The 27,970-nt window shown below is 38.4% G+C and overlaps 1 protein-coding gene across 1 annotated transcript; it reads left to right on the top strand.

Moving 5' to 3' along the window:
* The first annotated feature begins 380 nt into the window (after window positions 1-380).
* On the top strand, window positions 381-27,670 carry marchf4b (membrane associated ring-CH-type finger 4b). Its single transcript, XM_067410504.1, has 4 exons — window positions 381-731; window positions 23,405-23,560; window positions 24,152-24,344; window positions 27,225-27,670. The coding sequence occupies exons 1-4, from the start codon at window positions 381-383 to the stop codon at window positions 27,668-27,670; spliced, it is 1,146 nt and encodes a 381-aa protein (XP_067266605.1).
* Window positions 27,671-27,970: the final 300 nt, after the last annotated feature.

The following is a 27,970-nucleotide window of genomic DNA, read 5'->3' as shown; positions in this document are numbered from 1 at the left end:
CAGATCCCGGGGGCGGATGATTTCACACCGCTGAGGAACGCTTTAACACATGTGGCATGCTTTTACACTGCTGGAGGAAATACCGATCACAAATCAATGGAATAAACCGATCATATGGCATCTGACACCTGTTTACTGCCTTTCTGTTATTTTCTACCTAATTCTGATCTAGATCAGTAACTGATTATGGCACTTCAAATGTCTTGCAATCAACACATTCAAAAAGTGCAATGAACTCACTGTACAGGTTTCGACTGTAAGGCACCAATTCAATTTAAGTTCTCAGTTTCAGTGGAATACCATGGCTTATATTCACTCTTCACTCGAAGGGAACCTGCAGTAGTTGATCCCGGACAGTGTCCATTCATCCCGTTTCTCGGATGCTGCGCGGTCACGGCATGCTGAAGAGCCGCTGTTGCGTTCTCTTCAGTGACCTCAAGGTGTTTCTGCTCGGACCACAGGCTCATACAAGCCCCATGAGCGGACAAACGGCCAGAATCAGCCCTTATGCCTCAGATAACAACAATACCTTACGAGCCCACCGGCTCCGGCACTGGAGTACCCCGTCCACAGAGGACGCTGCCGGGCCGGAGGCAGCCGCGGACGGATCCGGGTGGACGGGCGCCGCGGCGGAAGAGTTCTCCAAGGACCGGAGGGACGACCGATTCTCCTTCATCAGTTATGCAGAAGGAACCCCGGTGTGCAGGATATGCTTCCAAGGGCCGGAACAGGTACACAACAACCCTAATGATACATGAGGAATGAGCTGAGTCATTTAATCATACTAAAAAGTTTTGATTGTACTAGTTTTATGAGGTTGCATGAAACTGATTTATCAATATCAGCTCAATTGTATTGAGTAAACTATCAATTTAATTATGTTCATTTCATTACTAGCTTAATTAAAATTTTACATTAGGACTGTGTGCAGCCTGTAACCTAGAGAAAAACCAATGCTGGGTTAAAACAACCCAAGTTGGGTTGAAAATAGACATACCTTGGGTTGTTTTGTTTTATTTAACTCAACTATTAATTATTAATTACAAATTACTGTATTGCTTGCTTAAAATGAAGCTAAAATATTTTGGAAATCAACATTTATATTATTATGCTTAATAAATGAACATTTATTAATACATTTCATGAATGAAACAATAGATATTAAATTGCTTATTAATAAATGTTCACCTTTTGATTTTTATTGTTGCCTCTAGTAATTATGTGTCTGATTTTTAATTTCCAACATATTTTGGGTTCATTTTAAGCCAGACATATAGTCATTTTTAAACAATAGTTGAGTTAAATAAGACTACCCAGCACATTGGACAAACATTTAACCCAACCGCTGAGTCAAAACAACCCAATCAATGGGTTTGTCAATTTTCAACCCAACTTGGGTTGTTTTTAACTCAGCATATTTAGAGTGTAGAATAGCAAGTTGGGTTAAAAATTGAAAATCCCATTGATTGGGTTGTTTTGACCCAGCGGTTGGGTTAAATGTTTGTCCAATGTGCTGGGTAGTCTTATTTAACTCAACTATTGTTTAAAAATGACTCTATTGCTTGCTTAAAATGAAATGATGGTGGAAATTAACATTTATATGAATATGTTTAATAATTGGACATTTATTAATACATTTAATGAATGAAACAAAAGACATTTATTAAATTTCTTATTAATAAATGTTCACCTTTTGATTATTATTGTTGCCTCTAGTAATTATGTGTCTGATTTTTAATTTCCAACCTATTTGGGGTTCATTTAAAGCTAGACATATAGTAATTTTTAAACAATAGTTGAGTTAAATAAAACTGCCCAGCAAACATTTAACCCAACTGCTGGGTAAAAACAACCCAATCACTGCATTTGTCAATTTTCAACCCAACTTGGGTTGTTTTTAAGCCAGCATATTTAGAGTGTAGAATAGCAAGTTGTGTTGAAAATTGAAAAACCCAGTGATTGGGTTGTTTTAACCCAGCAGTTGGGTTAAATGTTTGTCCAACATGCTGGGTAGTTTTATTTAACCCAACTATTGTTTAAAAATTACTGTATGTCTGGCTTAAAATGAGACACATAATTACAATAATAATCAAAAGGTGAACATTTATTAATAAGCAATTTAATAAATGTTTATTGTTTCATTATTATTCATTAAACATTTAAAAATTTAAACATATTAAAAAAAATAATTTCCAACATACTTTGGGTTCATTTTAAGCAAGCAATACAGTCATTTTTATAATCAATAGTTGGGTTAAATAAAACTACCCAACAGGTTGGGCAAACATTTAACCCAATCACTGGGTTTGTCTATTTTCAACCCAACTTGGGTTGTTTTTAACCTGGCATTTTAACCCAGTGTAATATATGACATATATTAAACATAAAAATATTTGCATGTGAACAAGAAAAACAGTCTACTGTAATACAAAACAGCATTGGCAGCAGTAAACAGATCTGTAAACACACACAAAAATCTATATTAATTACCATCAACTATTTAAAGTCCACACTTCCATTCCTTGCCTGGACCTATTTAATTAAATATTCATGAGCGAAATCCAATGGCCACTCCCCCAATGCGCAGCTGTGCAGACAGCACTTCTCAGTTTTTATGATGTACTTTAGTTAACTGACATAATTTTGCTCAAAACACAGGGAATGTCTATTAAAAGCACATATTATTATTTAGTAAAATGAAAAACATAATTAAAGCAATTAACATAAAACGTATTTGGGACCAAATCCAAGATTCAAAACATTGAAGATAAGGAAACTCTCAGTAGGCACAACTTTCATGCAGTTTTAAATAGGATTCTCAAACTTCTGACCAACAAATTTCAATGATTTTACTTATTATTGAAATTAATGATTTACTTTTTATTTTCAAATAAATCCTTATCTATTACAACCAGGCAAGTCATAGAAATTAGTAACATTTTAAAATGTCATGGAAATGAAATCATTATTGTTGTAGAGATCGCATGTACAAAGAGAAATGTGCTTAGCATAACTAAAAAAATTCCTATTTCCTATAGTCCATAAACATCCAAGAAGTGTATTAATTTCCATTACCGCTAACATTGAAATCCCTGATATTTCCGAGGAGCCGTGTTTAAATTAACCTCATGATTGTAAGGTCACGGCCCTGCTGTTGCCAAAGGAGTATTTACTTTTCTTAATGCTTCTTGTTTTAGTAGGAAAACTGTAGCTCAGAGCAGGCCTCATACATTATTCATGAATATATGCAAATTGTTTCCACTTCAAAAACCTCTGCATCGTCTTCACCCAAAGGAAAGGTGATTCACCAGAATTTACAACAGAACGACATTTATTTCACACTTGTTTCACTGATACATTTAAGCTTGTGCCAAGTCAGAGTAAATGAAAAATTGCAGGCGTGAGGCGAGTGTTGAAGTAACTGCCGTGTTACCTGAGATGAGCCTCACCTGTACTGAACGAAGGAAACATGAGTCGAGTCAGCAGGGACGGATCCATTACTTTACTCCTGAGAGGCTTATAAGCAAAGAGCAAAACCCTTAAAACACTAGTTATAGAGGAGACCGGGGCTAGTTGTCACACTACTATAATATGGGAGATATAGGATAACACTTTACTTTAATATACTGTATAATGTATTATAAAAGTCTTTTGTAATGCATCGTATGGTCTCATGAATAATTGTAACCACATTTATAATACATTATCTATTCATTGTTACACCTTTAGAAAGTATAATGCATTAAAACACATGACAAACAAACAATTTCAGATGTAACAAGGAATCTGCAAGTGCAAATATTATAATGCATAATATTTATTGCTGCCAAATCAATTAATCGCGATTAATAGCATCCAAAATAAAAGTTTATTTAAGTTCATTTTTTTCCTCAATGTACACACAGCATTGACAGAAAAACACAGAATTGTTGACATTTTTGCAGATTTATTAAAGAAATACTGAAATATCACATGGTCCTAAGTATTCAGACCCTTTGCTCAGTATTTAGTAGAAGCACCTTTTATTCTAATACAGCCATGAGTCTTTTTGGGAAAGATGCAACAAGTTTTCTCACCTGGATTTGGGGATCCTCTGCCATTCCTCCTTGCAGATCCTCTCCAGTTCTGTCAGGTTGGATGGTAAACGTTGGTGGACAGCCATTTTTAGGTCTCTCCAGAGATGCTCAATTGGGTTTAAGTCAGGGCTCTGGCTGGGCCATTCAAGAACAGTCACGGAGTTGTTGTGAAGCCACTCCTTCATTATTTTAGCTGTGTGTTTAGGGTCATTGTCTTGTTGGAAGGTAAACCTTTGGCCCAGTCTGAGGTCCTGAGCACTCTGAAGAAAGGTTTTCATCCAGGATATCCCTGTACTTGGCCGCATTCATCTTTTCCTCGATTGCAACCAGTCCTCCTGTCCCTGCAGCTGAAAAACACCCCCACAGCATGATGCTGCCACCACCATGCTTCACTGTTGGGACTGTATTGGACAGCTGATGAGCAGTGCCTGGTTTTCTCCACACATGCCGCTTAGAATTAAGGCCAAAAAGTTCTATCTTGGTCTCATCAGACCAGAGAATCTTATTTCTCACCATCTTGGCAAACTCCATGCGGGCTTTCATGTGTCTTGCACTGAGGAGAGGCTTCAGTCGGGCCACTCTGCCATAAAGCCCCGACTGGTGGAGGGCTGCAGTGATGGTTGACTTTATACAACTTTCTCCCATCTCCCGACTGCATCTCTGGAGCTCAGCCACAGTGATCTTTGGGTTCTTCTTCACCTCTCTCACCAAGGCTCTTCTCCCCCGATAGCTCAGTTTGGCCGGACGGCCAGCTCTAGGAAGGGTTCTGGTCGTCCCAAACGTCTTCCATTTAAGGATTATGGAGGCCACTGTGCTCTTAGGAACCTTAAGTGCAGCAGAATTTTTTTGTAACCTTGGCCAGATCTGTGCCTTGCCACAATTCTGTCTCTGAGCTCTTCAGGCAGTTCCTTTGACCTCATGATTCTCATTTGCTCTGACATGCACTGTGAGCTGTAAGGTCTTATATAGACAGGTGTGTGGCTTTCCTAATCAAGTCCAATCAGTATAATCAAACACAGCTGGACTCAGATGAAGGTGTAGAACCATCTCAAGGATGATCAGAAGAAATGGACAGCACCTGAGTTAAATATATGAGTGTCACAGCAAAGGGTCTGAATACTTAGGACCATGTGAAATTTCAGTTTTTCTTTTTTAATAAATCTGCAAAAATGTCAACAATTCTGTGTTTTTCTGTCAATATGGGGTGCTGTGTGTACATTAATGAGGAAAAAATGGCTGCAATATAACAGAGTGAAAAATGTAAGGGGGTCTGAATACTTTCCGTACCCACTGTATATACCCACATTATGTAAACACAAACTTTTATGCTAGATGCATTTAATCACGATGAATCGATTTGACAGCACTAATAATATATAATAATAATAATAATAATAATATTATAATGCATGTAACTTTGGTTACAATTATTTATGAAAAGATAAAATGCATTATAACAGGCATTATGCACAAAGGCTTTATTTCATAAATCATTAGTTATTTAATTCAGTTAATTAGCTTCTATATCTGTTGACCAAAACAATGATTTGATATTTTGTATGTAACTTTTATGTTTGCTCTGTGTTTAAATATGCTTTCTAATGACATGTTTCCACTGTGACAACATGCCCCACTACAAAGGCATTGTGTCACAAAAGGTGAGTGTGTGTTAAATGAATCGTATCTTTTCTTCCTGGACAATAATGGAAGAAATGTTCAATAGTTTTAGGCTCATATCATGAAGAGAGCAGCTTCTGTGTTTACTGCGTCTATGAATCATAGAAAGTTCCTCCGAGGCGCTCAGTGTTTTGATTAACCGCTCTATAATGACACAATTTGAATTCAGAGTTAAACAAACCCATTGTGCTCGTGCAATTATAAGATTGTTGCCCCAAAGCGAGCAGCAGGATGTCTTTGAGAAGCTTTGCTGTAAGTGTAAAGAACAGAAATGTGAGCGCAGGCACACCCGAGGGAATGATTTCAGACGATTGTTCCAGTTAGAGAGTGCTTTTTGTGTGTAGAGATGAAGCAGAACTGATGTCTTACACATACTGCATGATGGAAAGACGTGTCTGGGTGAAGGGCAGCACTTTGATTTTCTGTCTTTTATCATTCTCTGACTGATTCATAGATGTTTTTCTGCTGATTCAGCGCTGGAGTTCATTGGGCCGCTGACAGATGCTTAGAAAATGCATCCTGTTTGAGTGTGTAACACTGAGTAATAGCGCTCTGTAATGTGTTGTTGCATCTTCCAGACGTCTTTGACTGGTGTATTGTTTCTAAATGTAATGATTGTTCACATCATATTGCATTATCCAGACATCTTTATCTTCACAAATGCACCTCGACTAGATCTGAAAAGCACGAGGACAGAGTTCTGGGTTCAATGCAAGTTCAGCTCTAAAGCATTTGCAATGGAAGTGTACAGTTTCGAAACATCATACTGTAAGGGCTCACTTTAAACTAGTATAGAATTAGTGACCTTGTCTATATAAATTTTACCTCAAACCTCAATGATCACATAGCAAAGCCAGTAACTTTCACAATATGCATGAGGATACACTGTAAAAAAAGATTTTTCAAAGTTTATTAGAGTATGTTCACAAGAAAAGACTATTTCAGTTTTTCTACCAACTTTACAATAAGGTTCCATGTGATTCATTAACATGAACTAACAATGAAAAATATTTCTTAACATTAACTAAGATTAATAAATGCTTAATTATTACATTTACTTATTGCAATTAAAAGTTGTCTACACCAGACTGGACCGTTGTCGCTTCGCACCGAATCAGCTGTCTACACTAAATGCGACCAAACCGAACATTGCAAAGCACTTGGACTACGTCAGAAATAGAACAGGGAATCCATTTACTGTCGGGAATTTGTAGCGTTGCGTCATGCCGCATCCAGTGTAGACAGCATCACTGATTATAATGGGTTCTATTGTCTTTGATGCATCTGCCTGAAGTGTAGGTTACATATCGAGTAGACTCGCTCCCTCTGTCAATATTGAGGGGTCGAGGGTCTGTCCAAATAAACTTCCCTCACCCACTTGAAAAAGTTGAACGCACTTCACAGATCAGTCCACATAAAACAAAGAAAACACAAACAGAAGCCAGTGACCATAAACAAAACCTTGATAACAAAAGCAGAAACAAACCAGGTATAACTAGACAGACACTAATGACCAAACGCAAAACAGCTGAGTGCAATGACGGGATAATGAGTCCGGGAAGTGGGTTATGGGAAATGAAGTCCAAGTGTGGTGAGGAACTAGTCTGGGTTGGAATGCCCTCTAGTGGCTAACTAGGGCATTCCAACTGGTGCTCATGACAGACTCTGTCAAAAAATATGGACAACGCACCTCCACTCTCTTCCATTGTAGAAAATTGAAGTCGCCAGTGTCCCAATATGGCACTGACATCTTGTGCTGATTCAGGACCCGAGTCTGCGCAGTAGTGAACATGAAGTGGAGGCGCGGTATCAAGGCCCCGCCCACACTCCCGCAGAATCGTTTAGTACCATTTACTGCAGAACAACTCATTATGTCTGTGTGAAATAAACAGTTATGGAAATGCAGAAATTAAAGTTGAAGCTCCAATCTCCACCTGAAAATCCTGAAAAAAGTCTGTTGGCACCTTAGTGACTACTTCGCTCAGAGTAGCTGTTTTTATAGTATCAAATATCTAACTAAAACCAAACTTACTTAAAAAAAACAAATTATTTACATTAGGGTGATAAAAACTAACTAAAATAACAGAAAAAAAAATATTTGAAGTGTAATTTAATTGTTTAGTTTGTCTCACGTCCCATTAAATTACATGGAGAGGGCGGGGTTTATGACCTATACTGGGACCAACCACCTGTGGGCGATCGAGAATATGTGTAAATATGAATGTAATCCGGATGTACTACCTTCGCCATGTTGCCCTCATCATGTGACCTACCAGCGTCAGTTGCGTCGCTTCACTGCCATTCACAAATCCTTGTGGCGTCATGGCATAGTAAAGTGTATGCACATATGCACATATCGGAATCTCGCCTGAAGTAGTAGGTCATCTGTGTATTTTTTGCCTTCTATGAGTACTGTGAATTCAGACATACTTCTTTTGTCACATACTGTTTTTTGCCCACTATATTGTAGGGAAGTATGTGGTTTTGGATGCAGCCAGAGTCTAAAAGTGGAGTTAAACGCAGCCATGGTTTTCACACACAAAATTGCATATATACGTCACTCTCCCAGTACGTGTCTTTTCATATCTGTAAAAACATGCATACACGTAGAGAAAAGTAGCTCCGGCTGCTTTGATGCATGTCTGGTGTGGGTGTGGCAGAGGTTAGTTGATACAATGAGTGAGAAAGGTTGACACAGAGCAGCTAAATCCTCTGAGAAATCACCTGGTCAAACAAACGCCAAACAGAAGAGAGTCTGCTGGCAAAAAAAGAATGCGACAGAGTTTGTAATAAAACAAGAATCAACATTGGCTTGGCTTTTCGGAGATGGCAAGAACTGAGGGAATTGAAATGTTGTAAAAGCGATGGGGAGATGATGACGTTTTTATTACTCAACAGGTGAGCAAGGTACTTTATTGAACAGATAAATTGTCACATGTAGCTCTGTAAGGGCTCGTTCACACAGAACGCGTCTTTACATCTAAAAATGTGAGTCGCGGTGCTCAGGAATGCAGCGTAAAATTCAAGGGTCTCGAGACAAACTTTTGAGATGTGATGCAATAACAACAAACAAATAAAACAGTTGCTAGCCAACTTGCTACTGTAAACAGAAGCTTGCAACGCTTGCCCCGCCTTCAAGTGCTTCTGATTGGTCCACTGTTTTAGAACTGACACTGACAGTGGCGCTGTGTGTAAAAGTTGACATTCTTTTAACTTGACACAGTGTCTTAAAAACGTGGCACTCATGTGCAAGCTGCTGCAAAAGACGCGAAACGCGAGCGTATCGGCCATACACGTCCATCTAGTGCAGGGGTGGATAACCTCAGTCCTGGAGAGCCTCAGTCCTGCAGAGTTCAGATCCAACCCTAATCAAACACACCAGAACAAGCTAATCAAGGTTTGAAAGGTTGCTAGAAAGCTATAGGCAGGTGAGTTTTTATCAGGGGTGGAGCTAAACTCTGCAGGACTGAGTTCGCCACCCCTGGTTTAATGCGTTTACATAGAAAAACACTAGAAAAGTAGTGCATTGGAATATAAAAATGTGTTCTTTGTGAAAACGCATTCTGTGAAGCACAAACAAAACAATGTTCTTTTGCAAAATGTATGCAGTTTTGTTTTTTTAACTGCTAAAGGGCTAAAATTAACATAGTGTACCTTTAACTAATAGGCCTTAGGACCTTATTGTAAAGTGTTAATTACTTGTGAAATGAGTATTGCTGAGTGAAAAGAGTTTCATAGGAAATTCTATACCAAATAATTTTTTTTAGTGTAGATACTGTTTACATTTAGCAAACCAATATCGAGTTTTCTAATATCACAATACAGCGGTCCATTTCTCATGCATTTCAATGGCAGTTTCTTGGCCGGTGCACAATCCCTCAGAAGTGTGCAACCTGCTGCTGCCATCTTTGTTTTTGATGTAGTTTCAGCATCAACCAAGTTCATGCACCTATCTCAAAAAGAACAATGCATACACTAGATTCGTCAAAATAAACAGTTTCTTTCTGAATAATTAATGCAAGTGCTTTAACAAAAACACAAGCTTCACATTTCTGCTTTTATAAAACCCTTGGGAACACTGGCTCCTATGCCTTACTGTAACTGTGATTTTTGCTTCTTCTTTTTTTAACTTGTAACTTGTGTTGAACCCAGAAGATTCCTTTCATCTCTTACATTCACTGAGCAGCGGAGCTTCTCTGCTGTTTTCACCTCGGCTTTGTAGACCTGCAGAGACAGAGACTGAGAAGAGAGAGACGTACAGTCACAGAATCAATCTGCTGTGGAGATCCCTGTAGAATTACAGTATGTGTGCTCACACACATCAACACTCACAGAGCCTCAACTTCAGCATTTGTACTGCCATTTTAGCAGATGGAGAGATTTATGAGGAAGCCCTGGAAGAGTTTATCCGTGTTTGAGAGGCAGAAACACATGCAGGAGTATTTCTGCTTCAATTGCAACAACACACAAGGGTTAGAGTACATGAAAAATGACAGCAACATCCAAAAGTGATGTCCAGCATTGGAAAATTGACATCTTCACCCTTCATTTGAATATTACATTTATTAAAAACATTCATAACTAAACATGTATTGATATTTTGTAAGCATATTGCTTAGTTTAGTTTGGAGTCGATTGTTAGGGGTTCAAGTGCGTCGCACTGAAACCCTATTGTAATTCATAAAATTTCCAAAGAATCAGCATTCTCCCCTTAAAGTGATCTGGCAGACCGAACCGTAAGTCGTAGAGACTTGAAACTTTGAGGTATGGTAGTATTCATACCATCTACAATGTCTCCAAGGCTCGCCCCAATCGGCCTGATGGGGGCCCTACAGCGGTCAAAAGTTTGCTCGTTGATCTCAGCAATATTTCCGTATTTTCAATTTTTTGAAAAACATACTTTTGCAAACTAGTCCTAGGTTTTTGATCAGAACCAAACCAGTGCAGCAAGATTCTTCAGACTCTGATTGTCAATAATTATCAAAAAAAAGTTCACGTTCCTCAATGACCTCCAAAACGTTCAAAGGAGGCGGAGCCACTTTTACTAAAATGGCTATAACTTGTGAACGGAATGAGATATTTCCACCAAACTTGGCACATCTATGTAAGAGCTCATTATGTGGTCGTGTGAAAAAGGACGTGGCAACTGGCCACTTGGTGGTGCTATAACAGGAAAAAAACATGAAAATGTCTACTTCACCATTAGTCCAACTGATTTGAAAATTGGCATGCAGTGTCTTTGTCCAAGGTGCCATGATTGTCTATGAGGACACTGACATATCTCAAAAAACATGTCCACAGCTATAACACAAGTTTAATGGAGGCCGATCGGAACGAAACTCACTGGGCCTGTTTGACACACGGCCCTAAAGGCCTGTGAGAAACTTGAAAGAAATTGGCCACCGGGTCACCTTCGCGTTTTTCATGTGCATAAAGGATCTTGTATTTGTATTTTTCACACACGCCCATGACATTTGTCATTCTGAGCAACTTTGCCTCTAGGACCATGCTGTCCATCGAATCATTCGTTAAATATTGGAGATTATTTCAAAAAACAACTTTGGCGAACTAGTCCTAGGTTTTTGGCTCAACCTTGTAAACTGTTAAAAAGCTTTAAAAAACATATATTTCTTAGGGTAAATTGCCTGTATTGGCTGTAAATGGTCTTTTCCATCTATGATCAAGATGGTTACAGGCTTGCTAAATAAAACATAATACCTTTTTATGCATGTGCATAAAGACCTTAAAGTGCTTGAACCCAGATAATTGCTGCTCTCAGCTATATTTTTATTTGTGATAATAACACAGTGAAACACGCCAAATTGTGCCAACATCAGTTTTGTCCAGGCCTTATGCAATTTGCTTTAATATTAACTACATAATAAACATTTATTAAATTGCATATTAATAAATGTTCACTTTTTGATTATTGCTGTTGCCTCTAGTAATTATGTGTCTGATTTGGGTTCATTTTAAGCCACATCCATATAGTGATTTTTAATCAATAGTTGAGTTAAATAAAACTACTCAGCAGGTTGGTCAAACATTTAACCCAACTGCTGGGTCAAAACAACACAATCAATGGATTTGTGCATATTTAACCTAACTTGGGTTGTTTTTAACCCAGCATTTTTTAGAGTGAAATGAAAATAGAAGTCAATTCATGGAATAAACAGCTTCAGAAGCAGCATAAAGATAAATGCCCAGCACAGATGCCTTTATGTCCACACCGGATAAGGACGCATTATTTAGCATGCAGTAATCCTGTGGAGGCCGGCTCTCTACATTCACAATAACACAGGTCTGCCACATTACATTCACATCACACTGAATGGAGGCCCAAATACTCAACGTCCCTCCAGCGAGCCAGTGATGGAAATTGCTATTTCAGAACGGCTTAAGGCTGCGCTTATGTGCCGCCTTTTGTTGTGCTGTACATTCGTGCATCATTAAGAGTCAAAGGCAGCCCCTTTCCTGGCATATATTTTGTTATTTACGACAGATTCAATTCATTTCGCCTCTTTAGAGCAGCGGGAATGTTGCTGAAAAGTGGAAGTGGTTTGTAAACCAGAGTGCCAGGGATTTCAAAAGGCCTTAGATGGCTGTAATAAGAATAAGTGCAAAGGACACACACATATTTAAGCACAATATTATTCGTTCAGGTTTCTTTGTTGCTATACTTAGAGGTTTACTTTTATTTAATGAAAACCAGAAATGGATTTAATCTGGTCTAGACAGTACGACAAGATACATTTTTTACAATTTCTTTCTATGCAATGCATGTAGTGCTTGCAAAAGATTGTTGCCACATGGTGTTGTTTTCAGCACATTACTTTTGCTTGGTACTTGCTTATCAGCTCGTTTAGCTACCATGAACTCAGGACATTAAATCACGTCTAATCCTGATGTTTTAATTCACATGGATCCAAATAAGGAATCAGACTGACACATTTACTAAAATGGCCTACTTACCATTAATCTGAAAAGTAGGTCTGATATGGATATTTCCGTATGGATGACTGCACACACTTATACTGCATGTGGCACTTTCTGTGAAAAGATTACAAATGATTAATGCAAGGATGAGCTTAACCTTCAGAAAATGTTTATCAGCCTCAAGAGGTAATATGAGACCTTTTATTTTGTTCTGTATGAGGTTTGCAGTTTTATCAGTTTGGGGGACATCTAAATACAGTCAATTTATTTTAATGGATACATGCATATTTCTCGTAAATTAAAGAACAAAAACTTAAACTCAAGTAAATCTTGAGTTTGATGAACAACAGTGAAAATAAATGTCTTTTCATCATGACAGTTTTAATGAGGAATGTTTCATGTTTTGTAGTAGGTGAAAATCCTGCAGAAATAAGGTTGCACAAAAGGTTTATGTTGAGTAAAATAGGTAAATTCGTGTGTGTGCATATATATACAGTATATATATATATATATATATATATATATATATATATATATATATATATATATATATATATATATATACACACACACACACACACTCACTAAAAAGTAATACCCTATATCTACCCAATAAAATTGTGGCAACAGATTACAAGCAACATTATTAATTAACACAACTGACTTCAGCTACCACCTTAGATGAAATCAAAAGACATTAAACTCTCTTATTACTAACCAGACTGACTTTATTTCTGTCATTCTTCTACAGTTCTTTTTGAGAATTACCAGAGATTTAGATGTTGATGTTTTATTGAAAATGTTTTACTGAAAACCGCCATTATGGTGATCGGTGTTTCATTTAGTTAGGCAGTTTGACTAATGCTTTTTATGTCAGGTTGTGGTTTTTGTAATGGTGTTGCTAAAGCACATAATTTGTTGCAAAGAAAACCATAAACAAAGGAGATCAGATGATAAAGTTTCACACAAGGCACAGATCAGACATTCTGAATTTTGATTTTTAAATACATTGTAGGATTTTTTTAACATAGACACAGACATATAGAATCAGCATATGAATCGCAACAATGGTGAAATGCTTCATGCCGCAATGCATCCTGGGAGTATAAAACTCATGACTCCCAGCATGCATTGTGGCATGAAGTATGTCACCATTGTTGAGATTCATATTCTGTATGTCTGTATATTTAAAAATGAAAATTAAGAATGTGATCAGTTGTGAGATTAGTCAATTATTTTTTTAAGATAATTCAAACTTTTTCATCTGATAATTTCTGCTTTCCCTCACAACAAATGATATGCTTTAGCAAACACTGTTACAAAAAAACACAAACTGATATAAAAAGCAAAGAGTAAAACTGTCCAATTAAATGAAACACCGATAACCATAATGGTGATCAAACATTTTCAATAAAATCAACATCTAAACCTCTGTTAATTCTCAAAAAGAACTGCAGATGAATGGCAGAAATTAAGTCAGTCTGGTCAGTAATAAGAGTTGATTTCAGTTTAAGGCAGTGGCTGAAATCGTCGGCTGTAGTTCTTATGTTTCTCTTTCCTTCAGTGATTCTGCTCGTTATCATCAGGTGTCCTCAATGTTGGCAATAAAAAATAAAGAGTTCTTAAATCACCTTCGATCTGTTATTCAGATATTTCTGTTTAAATTGACTTAAATTTGACTAATTTTAAATACTTGACTTTTAAAATATGCCAAAATATCTCTTTTAATGCAAATTCGGTTATGTTAATTTAATGTTAGATATATCAAACACCCTAAAGCGCTTCACATTTCTGACAGGAGTGGTCGTTTCTTAATCACTCCAGCTAATTTAATCTAAAGAGTGTCAATCAGTGACACGCTTTCTCTCTATCCTTGAGTCTGGCTATGAGAATCCCCCTCGAGCCTCCCTCCACCCTGCAACGTCTCAGATGTTTATTTATTTCTGAGTCATACTTATTCATAATTCAGAGCGGCACACGACTGACACAGATTTACAGGGGAGTTACAGTCTGACTAAGGTACTTTGTGTGCTGCAAACTACCCGTGACATGCTTTTTCACACCCTTCAAGCTGAATGGCTGTTTCTCACAGGAATGCATTGGAGCTGGAAAACCGTTTTTGATATAATGCGCCATTTTTAATTCTTATTTGATCACGCTTTTAGCTACTCTCTGCTCTGTTTAACACGTCTGACCATGTTTAAATGCATTCTGCAGATTTTTATACAGTTGCATAATTCAAATGGAACATTATAAGTGACTGATTTTAAATGCTCTACAGCAACTCTCTAATAACTTCAACCCTTCGTTTAGGAAAGAAATATTACCGATTTAAACTATATATAGATATATAGTACATCCAAGTTTATTCACATACATACACTCATGTTAAGCAACATATACTATTTAGTAAATCTCGATTACCTGATTGTTTATATCGGCTAAAAATGTAACTACATTATTGCCCAGCTCTAATTTGCTAAATGCAGTTATAAAGTTATAGCATAATGTTTGCTACAAAAATTATTTAACTCATCCCCCTTTTCTTAAAACACACACATGCACACACACTCTCACACACACACACACACACATGTGCTCACACACAAACATGCATTCACTCAACTTTGGCTTTTTTAAAAGAAAATGAGGTTAAAATTATTTTAATCAACATTATGCTACAAATTCTGTAGACTAAACTTAAAGTCGGCATAAATCTTAAGTTGTGATGGTCTTTTCTTCCCTATTGTGCCATATATTCAAGTGAAACGCTTCTCAAACAAGAACAAATGTAGGACGGGGCTTGATTTTGTCTGTGGGGAATTAATTAGATGGTTGTGGTTTGCTATTGGTGGATCTCATGTGAGTGACAGGTTGCCCCGCCCCCGTCATCAGAGAAGAGAAGTCGCTGCAAAAGGGAGAGGAAGTTATTCTGATTCAAGATAACGAAGCACATGAATTAAAAAAAAAAAGAATAATGATATGCATAAATAAATGATTAATAATAAATACTGCAATATTCCTTTAAAAACAAGAATTGTCTATTTTGACTAGTCAGTTTGCTTGTGTTCACACTGATGACACACATTTATTGTAAGTTTGGTTGCCTCTACCTGAAGTGAATTAGGACAGGAGCAAAATGAACGGCATTCAGCTCTCGGTGGAGTAAGTGAAACAGATTGTCACAGTTGTAATGGCCGTCTGATTTGTGCTGCTCACTCGCTGCCCTGAGAACACGGAGGTGGATTAGGCTGCAGGTTTGGACGCTCTCCCCGTCTCCTCCTGTGCCGTCCTCCTCCCATTGGCTGTTCCTGCTCTCCTCATACTGTCCGGCCAACTCGCTCCCACTAAGTCCATCTGCAGACAGGCCTGTGTCTGTACCAACACTCCCTTTCTATTTCCTCTCGACGCTGTGACGGAGGTAGCGCTCCTCTTGGCTGAAGGAGCATCGGGGTCGTGCTTATGTAATACTCACGTTAAGTTGAGCTCGAGGCGGCTTTTACGGAGAGCTCGACTCTTTGGCCGAAGGAACACAAATGAGATCTCTTAACTTTCAGACGGTAGATAGTTTAATGGAGAACTGTGGGTCTTCTCTGATGTTTCTCCTGGGGGAAAAGACAGAAAACTCACATGTTACTCCTCTAGAGATCTCAACAATGTCTATGTTTAGATTTGACAAGATACCAAAGTCTGCTACCTTTATTTTTCCACACAACTTTGAGAAATATCTGAGATAAAGTTAATACTTTTATTAAACATGTCTGAGAACTCCATTAAGACTTGAAATTGAGCAATAAAATTCCCTTTTGAGAGAGCAGGATGACACAGAGGAAATAATAAGCACAAACAAGATCTCTTTAATATCTCAACAGCAATGAGATTAAATGGAGAGTACATTAGTACATTATTCCTCTAGAGATCTCAAACTGTGCTCAGATTTGTCTGCAATGAAAAATCCTTTGTGTCTATTTGCATTTTTTTAAAGAATTTTAGGAGAAACAAAGTTGACTGATAATTAAAAGTCTCTAATGTCCCCAGAAAGTTTCAGCTCATCATTTAATAATAGCTTGTCAAATTTGCCTCTATTTGTGTGTCTCTTTAAATGCAAATGAGCTGCTGCTCCCGCCCCCCTTTCCAGAAGAGGGCGGAGCTTTAACAGCTCAACAACAACAAAGCTGGAGAATCTCACGCAGCCAAAATGAGGATTGTCAGTAACGGTGTTCAGCCTTACATTGTTCAAACCGGAGTCGACACTGATGGAGAGACTCAGGAAGAAGTTACAACTTTTAGACGTTTCTGAATGTTAGTGGATAAATTGATGTAGTTGCTGTGGAGTTGATTCATCTCATCCACTAGCATGTGTCGTCACGTTCATCTTTTGTGTTGAATTGACCCTCGTTTGTGAAGCAGTCCGGTGTAAAATGACGGCATGACAACAACACTCTACTACAACAACTCTTCCTCTTCTCTAAAGCAGCCCAACATGGCCCCGCCCACTTTTTTTGCGCGTTCTCGTGGGCGGGGTTTATGTAAATTCTAGGGTTAGTGATGTCACCAACCCAGGAAGAAGCATGTTGTAGTCCTTAAAAAGTGATTTCTGTAAAAGAAAATATCTCCCTTTGCATTGAACTTTGAGCGTTGTAACTTTGCAGATGTTGTTTAAGCTCAAACAGCAACATTACACACTAACTAAAGTTAAAAAAGTCAAATCATAATCAACCACCCCTTTGAAGTTGCTAAAAAAAAGTACTCCATTATGTGTCCTGAGCAAACTCCTAAGCATGAATGCATCAGTTTATCTGGTCTGATTTTGGGTTCTGATACGAGAAATGGGTTTTGAAACATTTAACTCAAGCTCTGTTCATACACTTATCTTCTGCAGAGAGAAACAAAGCAGATTGTGTGTGCGAGTGTCAATGTCTCTCAGTGTGATGCAAGCGTTAGTGCTCGCGCGTTTGCTGGAAGGTGAGCGCTCACACTGCGCCACACCTGTTCCTGTGTCTGCTCCTCAGTTATGCTTCACAGACACGACAGTCAGGACGTCTACATCCATCCACTTTCGTTTAATGCTGTCCTGTGCGGGCAGTAGAGCGAATATGACACACACATAACCATCCCGCAGTAAAAATACTACACTCGACACACACTAGAGGCCAAAACACGGTAAGCTGCCTACTGAGAAAAAAATGGATTGGATTACTGGCAATACACTGCAAAGGTGTAAATAAAACAAAGATTATTGGAGTACATACAAGAAAATACTATCTCAGTCTCTCTACTTCAAAATGTCATGTTTGATTCAGTGTTACTTGCTGTTTCTTTTGAAATTTAAAATAGTTTCAAAGCACCAATTTCTTTCAATGTATGTTGCTAAACTAATGCCACAGTACTCTAATAAGCATTAATACAGTCAGCACACATAAATATTGTGTAAAATAGACAATTTTTGAAGGTTTTAGTTGACTTTTTTAACTTTAGTTAGTGTGTAATGTTGCTGTTCGAGCTTAAACAAAATCTGCAAAGTAACAACGCTCAAAGTTCAATGCAAAGAGAGATATTTTCTTTTACAGAAATCACTTAATTGACTGGTAGGGACTATAATGAGCTTCTTCCTGGATTAGTGACATCACTAACCTGAAAATTTACATAAACCCCACCCCTGAGAACACACAACAAAGGGGGCGGGGCCATGTTGGGCTGCTTTAGAGAAGAGGAAGAGTTGTTGTAGTAGAGTGTTGTTGTCATGCCGTCATTTTACGCCGGACTGCTTCACAAACGAGGATCAATTCAACACAAAAGATGAACATGACGACACATGCTAGTGGATGAGTTGAATCAACTCCACAGCAACTACATTTTATCCACTAACCATTCAGAAACGTCTAAAAGTTGTAACTTCTTCCTGAGTCTCTCCATCAGTGTCGACTCCGGTTTGAACAATGTAAGGCTGAACACTTTCGTCATTTTGGCTGCGTGAGATTCTCCAGCTTTGTTGTTGTTGAGCTGTTAAAGCTCCGCCCTCTTCTGGAAAGGGGGCGGGGAGCAGCAGCTCATTTACATTTAAAGGGACACACACAAAAATTGCGTGTTTTTGCTCACACCCAAATAGGGGCAAATTTGACAAGCTATAATAAATGATCTGTGGGGGATTTTGAGCTGAAACTTCACACACACATTCTGGAGACACCAGAGAATTATATTACATCTTGTGAAAGAGAGATTATAGGTCCCCTTTAATGTATATATTAGATACTTTTCTGCAGGTGAAATAAATCAGTGTGTTGTTTGTGTTCTGCAAACTAACTCAACTGACTTTCACCTGAAGATTCTCACAGTCTCACATTTTTGGTGCACTATTCCTTTAAATATCCAAACACAGCATGAACACCACAGTCAATCTGTTCGTTAGTTTTTCTCAGAGCTTCCGTTGATGCAGTAACCAGCAGTTTACCATGTGTAGTGCAGTTAAAAAGTCACTTCGAATGAAAGTTAGGTTCTCTTTTTTCCCTTTAAAAATTCATCCAGTGCATGAGGAAGATAAATGATTTGTTCTGAAATTGTCAACACACATTTTTCATTATGCCTGAACTGTCAAATGCAGGTTCTAAAAACCAAGATAAAACGTTGAAAAATAAATAGAAGAAAAAGTGTTGGTGATAAGAAGGCTTTTTAATTTTTTTTATAGCAAACTAAAAGAAAAAACTCTAAATGATCAACATGATCAAACTGCTGTAAAACCTGTTGCACACGATCTACTACATGCCTTCTGTCGTCCGATTTATAGTTTTACTTTTTTAGCAAGTAACAGTATAATTGTAAAAACATCATCTCATCTTCAGCTCGTGGTTCGTATCTTTTTACTGTGGAATCTTTACTGATTTTTATAAAGTAAACATAAGAATAACTTTTATATTGTCAGTAATATTTCAAGATAAACATTTACTGGACTGAAGCAACTTAATTTTACTTTTTTTTTTAACATATAAAATATGATCCATCAGCTTTTGAGGATGGTTTATTTGTTCATCTCTCAATCATTGGTGCATTGCATTATATGTTTTAAAGCTTTGATCATAAAACTAAGCATTAAATATAATCTTACAAGATATATTATTGACAGATATAGAGTGACTGATATATGTATTTTATGTAAGTATCTGCTATTCTGTTATAAAGATCTCATTAATTTACCTTACAAGAATTTCATCTCACTTTTTGTCCATGTAAATATCAGCATTTGCATCAAATTGCATATTTTTGCTCAGTTTGGGCCTCTGAATAAAATTGTTTTTAAAGATGTTTTTTTTTTCTTCCGAGTATGAGCGCCATATTCTCACTGTATCATACTATACACTCTAAAAAACACTAATGTGTGTTGTTTTCAACCCAAGGGCTGGGTAAATATAGGGCAGAACACATGTTGGGTTCATTTTACCCAGAAAATTGGGTTGTTTATTTAACTTTAATTTTACTTTAATTTTTTTTTTTTACTTCTTGATTCTTTTCTGACTTCTTTCTACTTATTTTCTGTCCCAGGATCTGGGTGACACAACAACTACCCAAACACTGGGTTGTTACGTCTGACCCAGGATCTGGGTGACACAAAAACGACCCAAACACTGGGCTGTTACATCTGTCCCAGGATCTGAGTAATACACAAACTACCCAAACACTGGGTTGTTATGTCTGTCCCAAGATCAGGGTAACACAAAAATGACCCAAACAATGGGTTGTTACGTCTGTCCCAGGAGCTGGGTAACACAAAAACTACCCAAACACTGGGTTGTTACATCTGTCCCAGGAGCTGGGTAACACAAAAACTACCCAAACACTGGGTTGTTATGTCTGTCCCAAGATCAGGGTAACACAAAAATGACCCAAACAATGGGTTGTTACGTCTGTCCCAGGAGCTGGGTAACACAAAAACTACCCAAACACTGGGTTGTTACGTCTGTCCCAAGATCAGAGTAACACAAAAACGACCCAAACGCTGGGTTGTTACGTCTGTCCCAGGAGCTGGGTAACACAAAAACTACCCAAACGCTGGGTTGTTACATCTGTCCCAGGACCTGGGTAACACAAAAACTACCCAAACGCTGGGTTGTTACATCTGTCCCAGGACCTGGGTAACACAAAAACTACCCAAACACTGGGTTGTTACATCTGTCCCAGGACCTGGGTAACACAAAAACTACCCAAACACTGGGTTGTTACATCTGTCCCAGGATCAGGGTAACACAAAAACTACCCAAACGCTGGGTTGTTACATCTGTCCCAGGACCTGGGTAACACAAAAACTACCCAAACACTGGGTTGTTACATCTGTCCCAGGATCAGGGTAACATAAAAATGACCCAAACGCTGGGTTGTTACGTCTGTCCCAGGAGCTGGGTGACACAAAAACTACCCAAACGCTGGGTTGTTACATCTGTCCCAGGAGCTGGGTAACACAAAAACTACCCAAACGCTGGGTTGTTACGTCTGAGCCAGGATCTGGGTAACACAAAAACTACCCAAACACTGGGTTGTTACATCTGTCCCAGGATCTGAGTAACACAAAAACTACCCAAACACTGGGTTGTTACGTCTGAGCCAGGATCTGGGTAACACAAAAACTACCCAAACACTGGGTTGTTACGTCTGTCCCAGGAGCTGGGTAACACAAAAACTACCCAAACACTGGGTTGTTACGTCTGTCCCAGGAGCTGGGTAACACAAAAACTACCCAAACACTGGGTTGTTACGTCTGTCCCAGGATCTGAGTAACACAAAAACTACCCAAACACTGGGTTGTTACGTCTGTCCCAGGAGCTGGGTAACACAAAAACTACCCAAACACTGGGTTGTTACGTCTGTCCCAGGAGCTGGGTAACACAAAAACTACCCAAACGCTGGGTTGTTACATCTGTCCCAAGATCAGGGTAACACAAAAACGACCGAAACGCTGGGTTGTTACGTCTGAGCCAGGAGCTGGGTGACACAAAAACTACCCAAACGCTGGGTTGTTACATCTGTCCCAGGAGCTGGGTAACACAAAAATTACCCAAACACTGGGTTGTTACGTCTGAGCCAGGATCTGGGTAACACAAAAACTACCCAAACACTGGGTTGTTACATCTGTCCCAGGATCTGAGTAACACAAAAACTACCCAAACACTGGGTTGTTACGTCTGAGCCAGGATCTGGGTAACACAAAAACTACCCAAACAATGGGTTGTTACGTCTGTCCCAGGAGCTGGGTAACACAAAAACTACCCAAACACTGGGTTGTTACGTCTGTCCCAGGAGCTGGGTAACACAAAAACTACCCAAACGCTGGGTTGTTACATCTGTCCCAAGATCAGGGTAACACAAAAACGACCCAAACGCTGGGTTGTTACGTCTGTCCCAGGAGCTGGGTGACACAAAAACTACCCAAACGCTGGGTTGTTACATCTGTCCCAGGAGCTGGGTAACACAAAAATTACCCAAACACTGGGTTGTTACGTCTGAGCCAGGATCTGGGTAACACAAAAACTACCCAAACACTGGGTTGTTACATCTGTCCCAGGATCTGAGTAACACAAAAACTACCCAAACACTGGGTTGTTACGTCTGAGCCAGGATCTGGGTAACACAAAAACTACCCAAACAATGGGTTGTTACGTCTGTCCCAGGAGCTGGGTAACACAAAAACTACCCAAACACTGGGTTGTTACGTCTGTCCCAGGAGCTGGGTAACACAAAAACTACCCAAACACTGGGTTGTTACATCTGTCCCAAGATCAGGGTAACACAAAAACGACCCAAACGCTGGGTTGTTACGTCTGTCCCAGGAGCTGGGTAACACAAAAACTACCCAAACACTGGGTTGTTACGTCTGTCCCAGGAGCTGGGTAACACAAAAACTACCCAAACACTGGGTTGTTACATCTGTCCCAAGATCAGGGTAACACAAAAACGACCCAAACGCTGGGTTGTTACGTCTGTCCCAGGAGCTGGGTAACACAAAAACTACCCAAACGCTGGGTTGTTACATCTGTCACAGGACCTGGGTAACACAAAAACTACCCAAACACTGGGTTGTTACATCTGTCCCAGGATCAGGGTAACACAAAAACGACCCAAACGCTGGGTTGTTACGTCTGTCCCAGGAGCTGGGTGACACAAAAACTACCCAAACGCTGGGTTATTACGTCTGACCCAGGATCTGAGTAACACACAAACTACCCAAACACTGGGTTATTACGTCTGACCCAGGATCAGAGTAACACACAAACTACCCAAACACTGGGTTATTACGTCTGACCCAGGATCAGAGTAACACACAAACTACCCAAACACTGGGTTATTACGTCTGACCCAGGATCAGGGTAACACAAAAACTACCCAAACACTGGAAAAATAAAAAAAAAAGTGTCTGAAAAGTGTATTAACCATAAAAGTCTGATGCATCAAATATGATAATCAACAAAAAACACACATGCAAACTTTTGCATCATATGCAAGATTTTGTCTAAAAGTGTTCCATTTTTTAAAAAATTATATTTTTCAGAGAATTATTTTATATGCCAGACTTCACAGGGTTATTATTCCTTCATTCTCTCCTCTGGATGTTCAATTACTAACATGTTTACTGAGTGTCCCATGTCTCCTCATCCTGATTAATTGGAATGTCACAGCTCATGTGTGTATCTCTCTCTCTCTGTGTGTGTGTGTGTGTGTGTGTGTGTCAGGGCGAGCTGCTGAGCCCGTGTCGCTGCAGCGGGTCCGTTCGCAGCACTCATCAGCCGTGTCTCATCAAGTGGATCAGTGAGAGAGGCTCGTGGACCTGTGAGCTCTGTTACTACAAGTATCAGGTGATCGCCATCAGCACCAAGAACCCGCTGCAGGTACAACACAGAAAATGATGCAACTTCACAAAACCACTGCTGATTGTTTACAAAATCAGGCCTGAATTTAATTTGGGATAGGAACGGTAATGATTCTTAATTATTCTGTTAATAATTATTTTACTTTTGAGGAAAGTCCCCTCCAATAATGTTCAAAAGTTTGGATTTTATTTAATCAAAAATACAGTAAAACATTTTTACAGTTTAAAGTAACTGATTTCTATGTGAATATATAGTAAAGTGTAATTTATTCCTGTGATGCAAAGCTGTATTTTCAGCATCATTACTCCAGTTTTCAGTGTCACATGATCCTTCAGAAATCATTCTATTATGATGATTTGATGCACAAGAAACATTTCTTATTAATATTGGAAATAGTTGTGCTGCTTCATATTTTTGTGGAAATCGTTCTTTCATGGATCCTAGAAAACTTTTGTTACACTAAAAATGTCTTTACTGATCAATTTAATGTGCCCTTGCTAATATATATATATAAGTGGGTGCAGGACATCTTGACACTCAATCCTAAATAGTACAATATGGTAGCACTGAAACACACTGCTCTCTCTCTGTCTTTGTCTTCTAATGAAGTGGCAAGCGATTTCCCTCACCGTCATAGAGAAGGTCCAGATAGCAGCGGCCATCTTGGGCTCCCTCTTTCTCATCGCCAGTATCTCGTGGCTGGTGTGGTCGTCTCTCAGCCCTTCGGCCAAATGGCAACGGCAAGACCTGCTCTTTCAGATCTGTTACGGGATGTACGGCTTCATGGACGTCGTCTGTATCGGTACGTACGGTTCTGCTTGGGGTCAAGTTAGGGTCGTCTTAGTCTGATTTAAATAAAGAACGATATGATAATCATTTATGTAGTTTAGTACATCTCTATTTTCACTGGGGACAAGTTTTTGCATTCTGAAAGTTTGAGTTTTCTCATATATTTATATGAAAAGATGAAGGAGAATTTTAATACACGCTCTTTAAAGAACTCCACAGACAGTATGTGTGTTTAAAAGCAGAAAAACCTTGATATACTGAGTCTGAATATACTGACAGTATTCGAGACGCTACTGTAAGCTGTTGTTTGAACGGGACATTTCGAGACTCGCACCTGTAAGTAAATGCGGTTGTCACTGCCAATGTGAATGTAGCCATAGTAAAGCAGCCAGGAGGAGTCATCAAGCTTCTGCAGAGAACATGTGAGGACACAAACATCTCCAAGAGTCAGATGACCCTGGATAAACACATGGAGAGAAAGAGAGTTTCAGATAATGAGGAACAGGGCCAGACACAGCCGTCTGCCTCCATTAATATCACCGCCTCTTTAAACTTAGATGGAAGCAGGCATGAATCACAAAGAAACTCCAGGATTTTGGCTTAGTGTCTCTTCAAACAGAACACTAGATTCCCGGTGCATCCGCCTGGATCCTGAGGTTTAGGAGTCTGAAATAATACATGAGCTGTGTTCATTCTGCCATCATTACTGGGCACAGTATGCGAACAATACTCAGATCACTTACTACATTTAACTTACTGTGCAGTATAAGATAAAACACACTGTAAAGAATAATGTATCCCACAATGCAACTGAAGTAACATCAGTTAACATCTCTCTCTTGACTTATTTGATCATATTTCCAAACAATTAAGGCATTTTTGTTCACATATATATATATATATATATATATATATATAAGGTCTAACTTTCCAAACTTTGGGGTCTACAATTTAAAAATAAATTAATTAATACATTTTTGAAAGAAAAGGTAGGAACATTTATTCAGCAAGGATGCATTAAATTGATCAAAAGTGACATTAAAAACTTTAATAATGTTACAAATGTTTTATATTTCAAACTGATGCTGTTCTTTCTGTTAACTTATTTATATATTTATTTATTAAATTATCCAGAAAAAAAAGAATTTATCACTGTTTCCGCAAAAATATGAAGCAGCACAGCTGTTTTCAACACTGATAATAGAAAAGTTTCTTGTGCATCAAATCATCATATCAGAATGATTTCTGAAGGATCATGTGACACTGAAGACTGGAGTAATGATGCTGAAAATTCAGCTTTGATCACAGCAATAAATTACACTTTACTATATATTTACACAGAAAACAGTTATTTTGAATTGTAATGAAATTTCAATTACAATTTTTATTGTTTTGACTGTATTTTAAGTCAAATAAATGCAGCCTTGGTGAGCAGATGAGACTTCTTTCAAAAAATATAAATCTTACTGACCCCAAAATTTGGAATGGTAGTGTATGTTAATCTTATTTTAAATTCTCTAATATTTATATATATATATATATATATATATATATATATATATATATATATATATATATATATATATATATATATATATATATATATATATATATAAATTATATTATATAATATTATTATATTATATTTTTTTTTTATAAAAATTATTCAGACACAAGATATAATTTTTTTTTTTACACTAGTGGGCAAAATAAAGTAGACTTTGACATTTATACCCAAAAATTCTTCATACAGTGGACTACCAGTAAAACCAAAAATTATTCAGACACTTTGACCTGACCATGTTTTGCTTAAGTGTTATCTGACATAATTAAGATTAATTTTTTATGACACAGTTTAACTCTGAGATCTTCTCATATTTTATTACCATTTTTTAAACTATAGTGAATAAACTGTATTAATGAATGAAATGCTCAAGGTGTCTGACTGTACATATAATGTATTTTTTTAAATGTTTTTTTATGCATTTTTTTCCACTCAATTAACAGGTCGCAAATGCAATGATGTGCATTTTCAGGAGTCTATTGTATGACTTTATTAAAACATAATCTCATACATTTTTATTGTTTTTAATGTTAGTAAAGGTTTTTGGTTAACACTTTATTTCAACAGTCCACTTTTCAGCTCTTCTACTGACTATAAGTAACTACATGTCATCTTATTCTACTAACCCAAACCTAACCGTCTACTAATTCTCTAATGATGTTAGTTGACATGTAGTTGCAAAGTTACTTATAGTTATTAGAATGTCTAAAGTGGACCTGTTTGTGAACTTATATGTTAATCTCAACATTTACTAATACATTTTTAAGATTGAAAGTTGTATCTGTTAACATGCAAGGCTTAGTCTTCCTCTGGCCACAACCTTGAGAGACTAACGTGGAATTTTCTCACTCAATTTATCACTGACTGCTGCTGCTTCTGATTGCTTTTAGAGGGAAGAACTGCCTATAACTGCTGGTCTAGGATCAGTTTTCTCCGTAATAATAGCATATTGGCAAAACGGATTTGGTGTATGCGCTCTTGAGAGCATCAAAGGTTTCTATTTACAGTTGTTTTGCAGTGTTGAGCAATGTATCCCAAACATATCTGTTGATTTCTTGAATGCAATAGCCAATCAGACGTGTTCAAATTAGAATCCACTCACCGCTCAAAACGTCAGAGTTTTTGTCCAGCGCACACTCGCAAATCCTCTCGTTGTGTTTTGGTGTTCAAATTATAGTGGTTTGCGAAAGTAGCTGCTTTAATAACAATTTATTGGGAGCTTTTATGCTGGGATGTGTAGTTTGTGACCCTTCAAAATTCGTTGTTCAGTCATTGAATCAGAATTATTAAAACATTGCAGAAACTTAACCCAAATCAATCTCTCCACAGCTCTAATCGTCCACGAGGGCCCGTCCGTCTTTCGCATATTCCATCGCTGGCAGGCCGTCAATCAGCAGTGGAAAGTTTTAAATTACGACAAAAAGAGAGACAGCGAGGAGCTGAAGAATAGAGAGGAGTTGACGCGTACATTGCTCCACCAGAGGGAGCCGGTGGGAGTGGACGTCTCTCCTTCACCGTCCTCGCTCATGGCTGCTGCTGGTACGCCAGCGCTCGACACGGCCGACAGCGCGACAAACACCACAGCGGCCGCACAGGACCCTACAGGCACTGACGCTCATGCTGACGGCCCGGCTTTGCCTGACCAACACTGTCCGTACAACTTTCTGAATTTATTGAGCCATCTTCGGCCACACGAGCCACGGAGCCCGCCGAGTCACATCAGCACGAACACCACCAAACCTAGAGAAGTGGTGATGAGAGTTACCACCGTCTGAGGACACGCGCGTCCACTGGAGGCCTTATGATGGGACAACTTGAAACGCCTTTCAGCACAGATAGACGATAAGCACAGCGTTGGAACTGTTGGATTATCCATGTCTTTAATAGATGCTGATAATGAACAATATGGGTTTTTAATTCCAGAGAGCAGAATTTAAAGCGACAGTTCACCCAAAAATGGACATTTTGTCATTCTTTACTCACCCTCATGATGCTCCGAAGACGCATTCATAGTTTTCAGTCGTGTGACTGGCGTGGAAACACCCATAGAACTAGATCTGTTTCAAGCCACCTCA

This window comes from Chanodichthys erythropterus, chromosome 14 (genome assembly GCF_024489055.1).
Source record: "Chanodichthys erythropterus isolate Z2021 chromosome 14, ASM2448905v1, whole genome shotgun sequence".
Classification (NCBI taxonomy): Eukaryota; Metazoa; Chordata; class Actinopteri; order Cypriniformes; family Xenocyprididae; genus Chanodichthys; species Chanodichthys erythropterus.
The sequence above is the reverse complement of the archived record's forward strand: the minus strand, read 5'-3'. Positions and strand labels throughout refer to the sequence as shown.

Excerpts from the sequence above, each read along its gene's own strand:
- marchf4b (XM_067410504.1), top strand. The coding sequence starts at position 381 with ATGCTGCGCGGTCACGGCATGCTGAAGAGCCGCTGTTGCGTTCTCTTC. Across the intron at positions 732-23,404 it reads GCTTCCAAGGGCCGGAACAG|GGCGAGCTGCTGAGCCCGTG; the intron begins GTACACAACAAC and ends TGTGTGTGTCAG. Across the intron at positions 23,561-24,151 it reads GCACCAAGAACCCGCTGCAG|TGGCAAGCGATTTCCCTCAC; the intron begins GTACAACACAGA and ends CTTCTAATGAAG.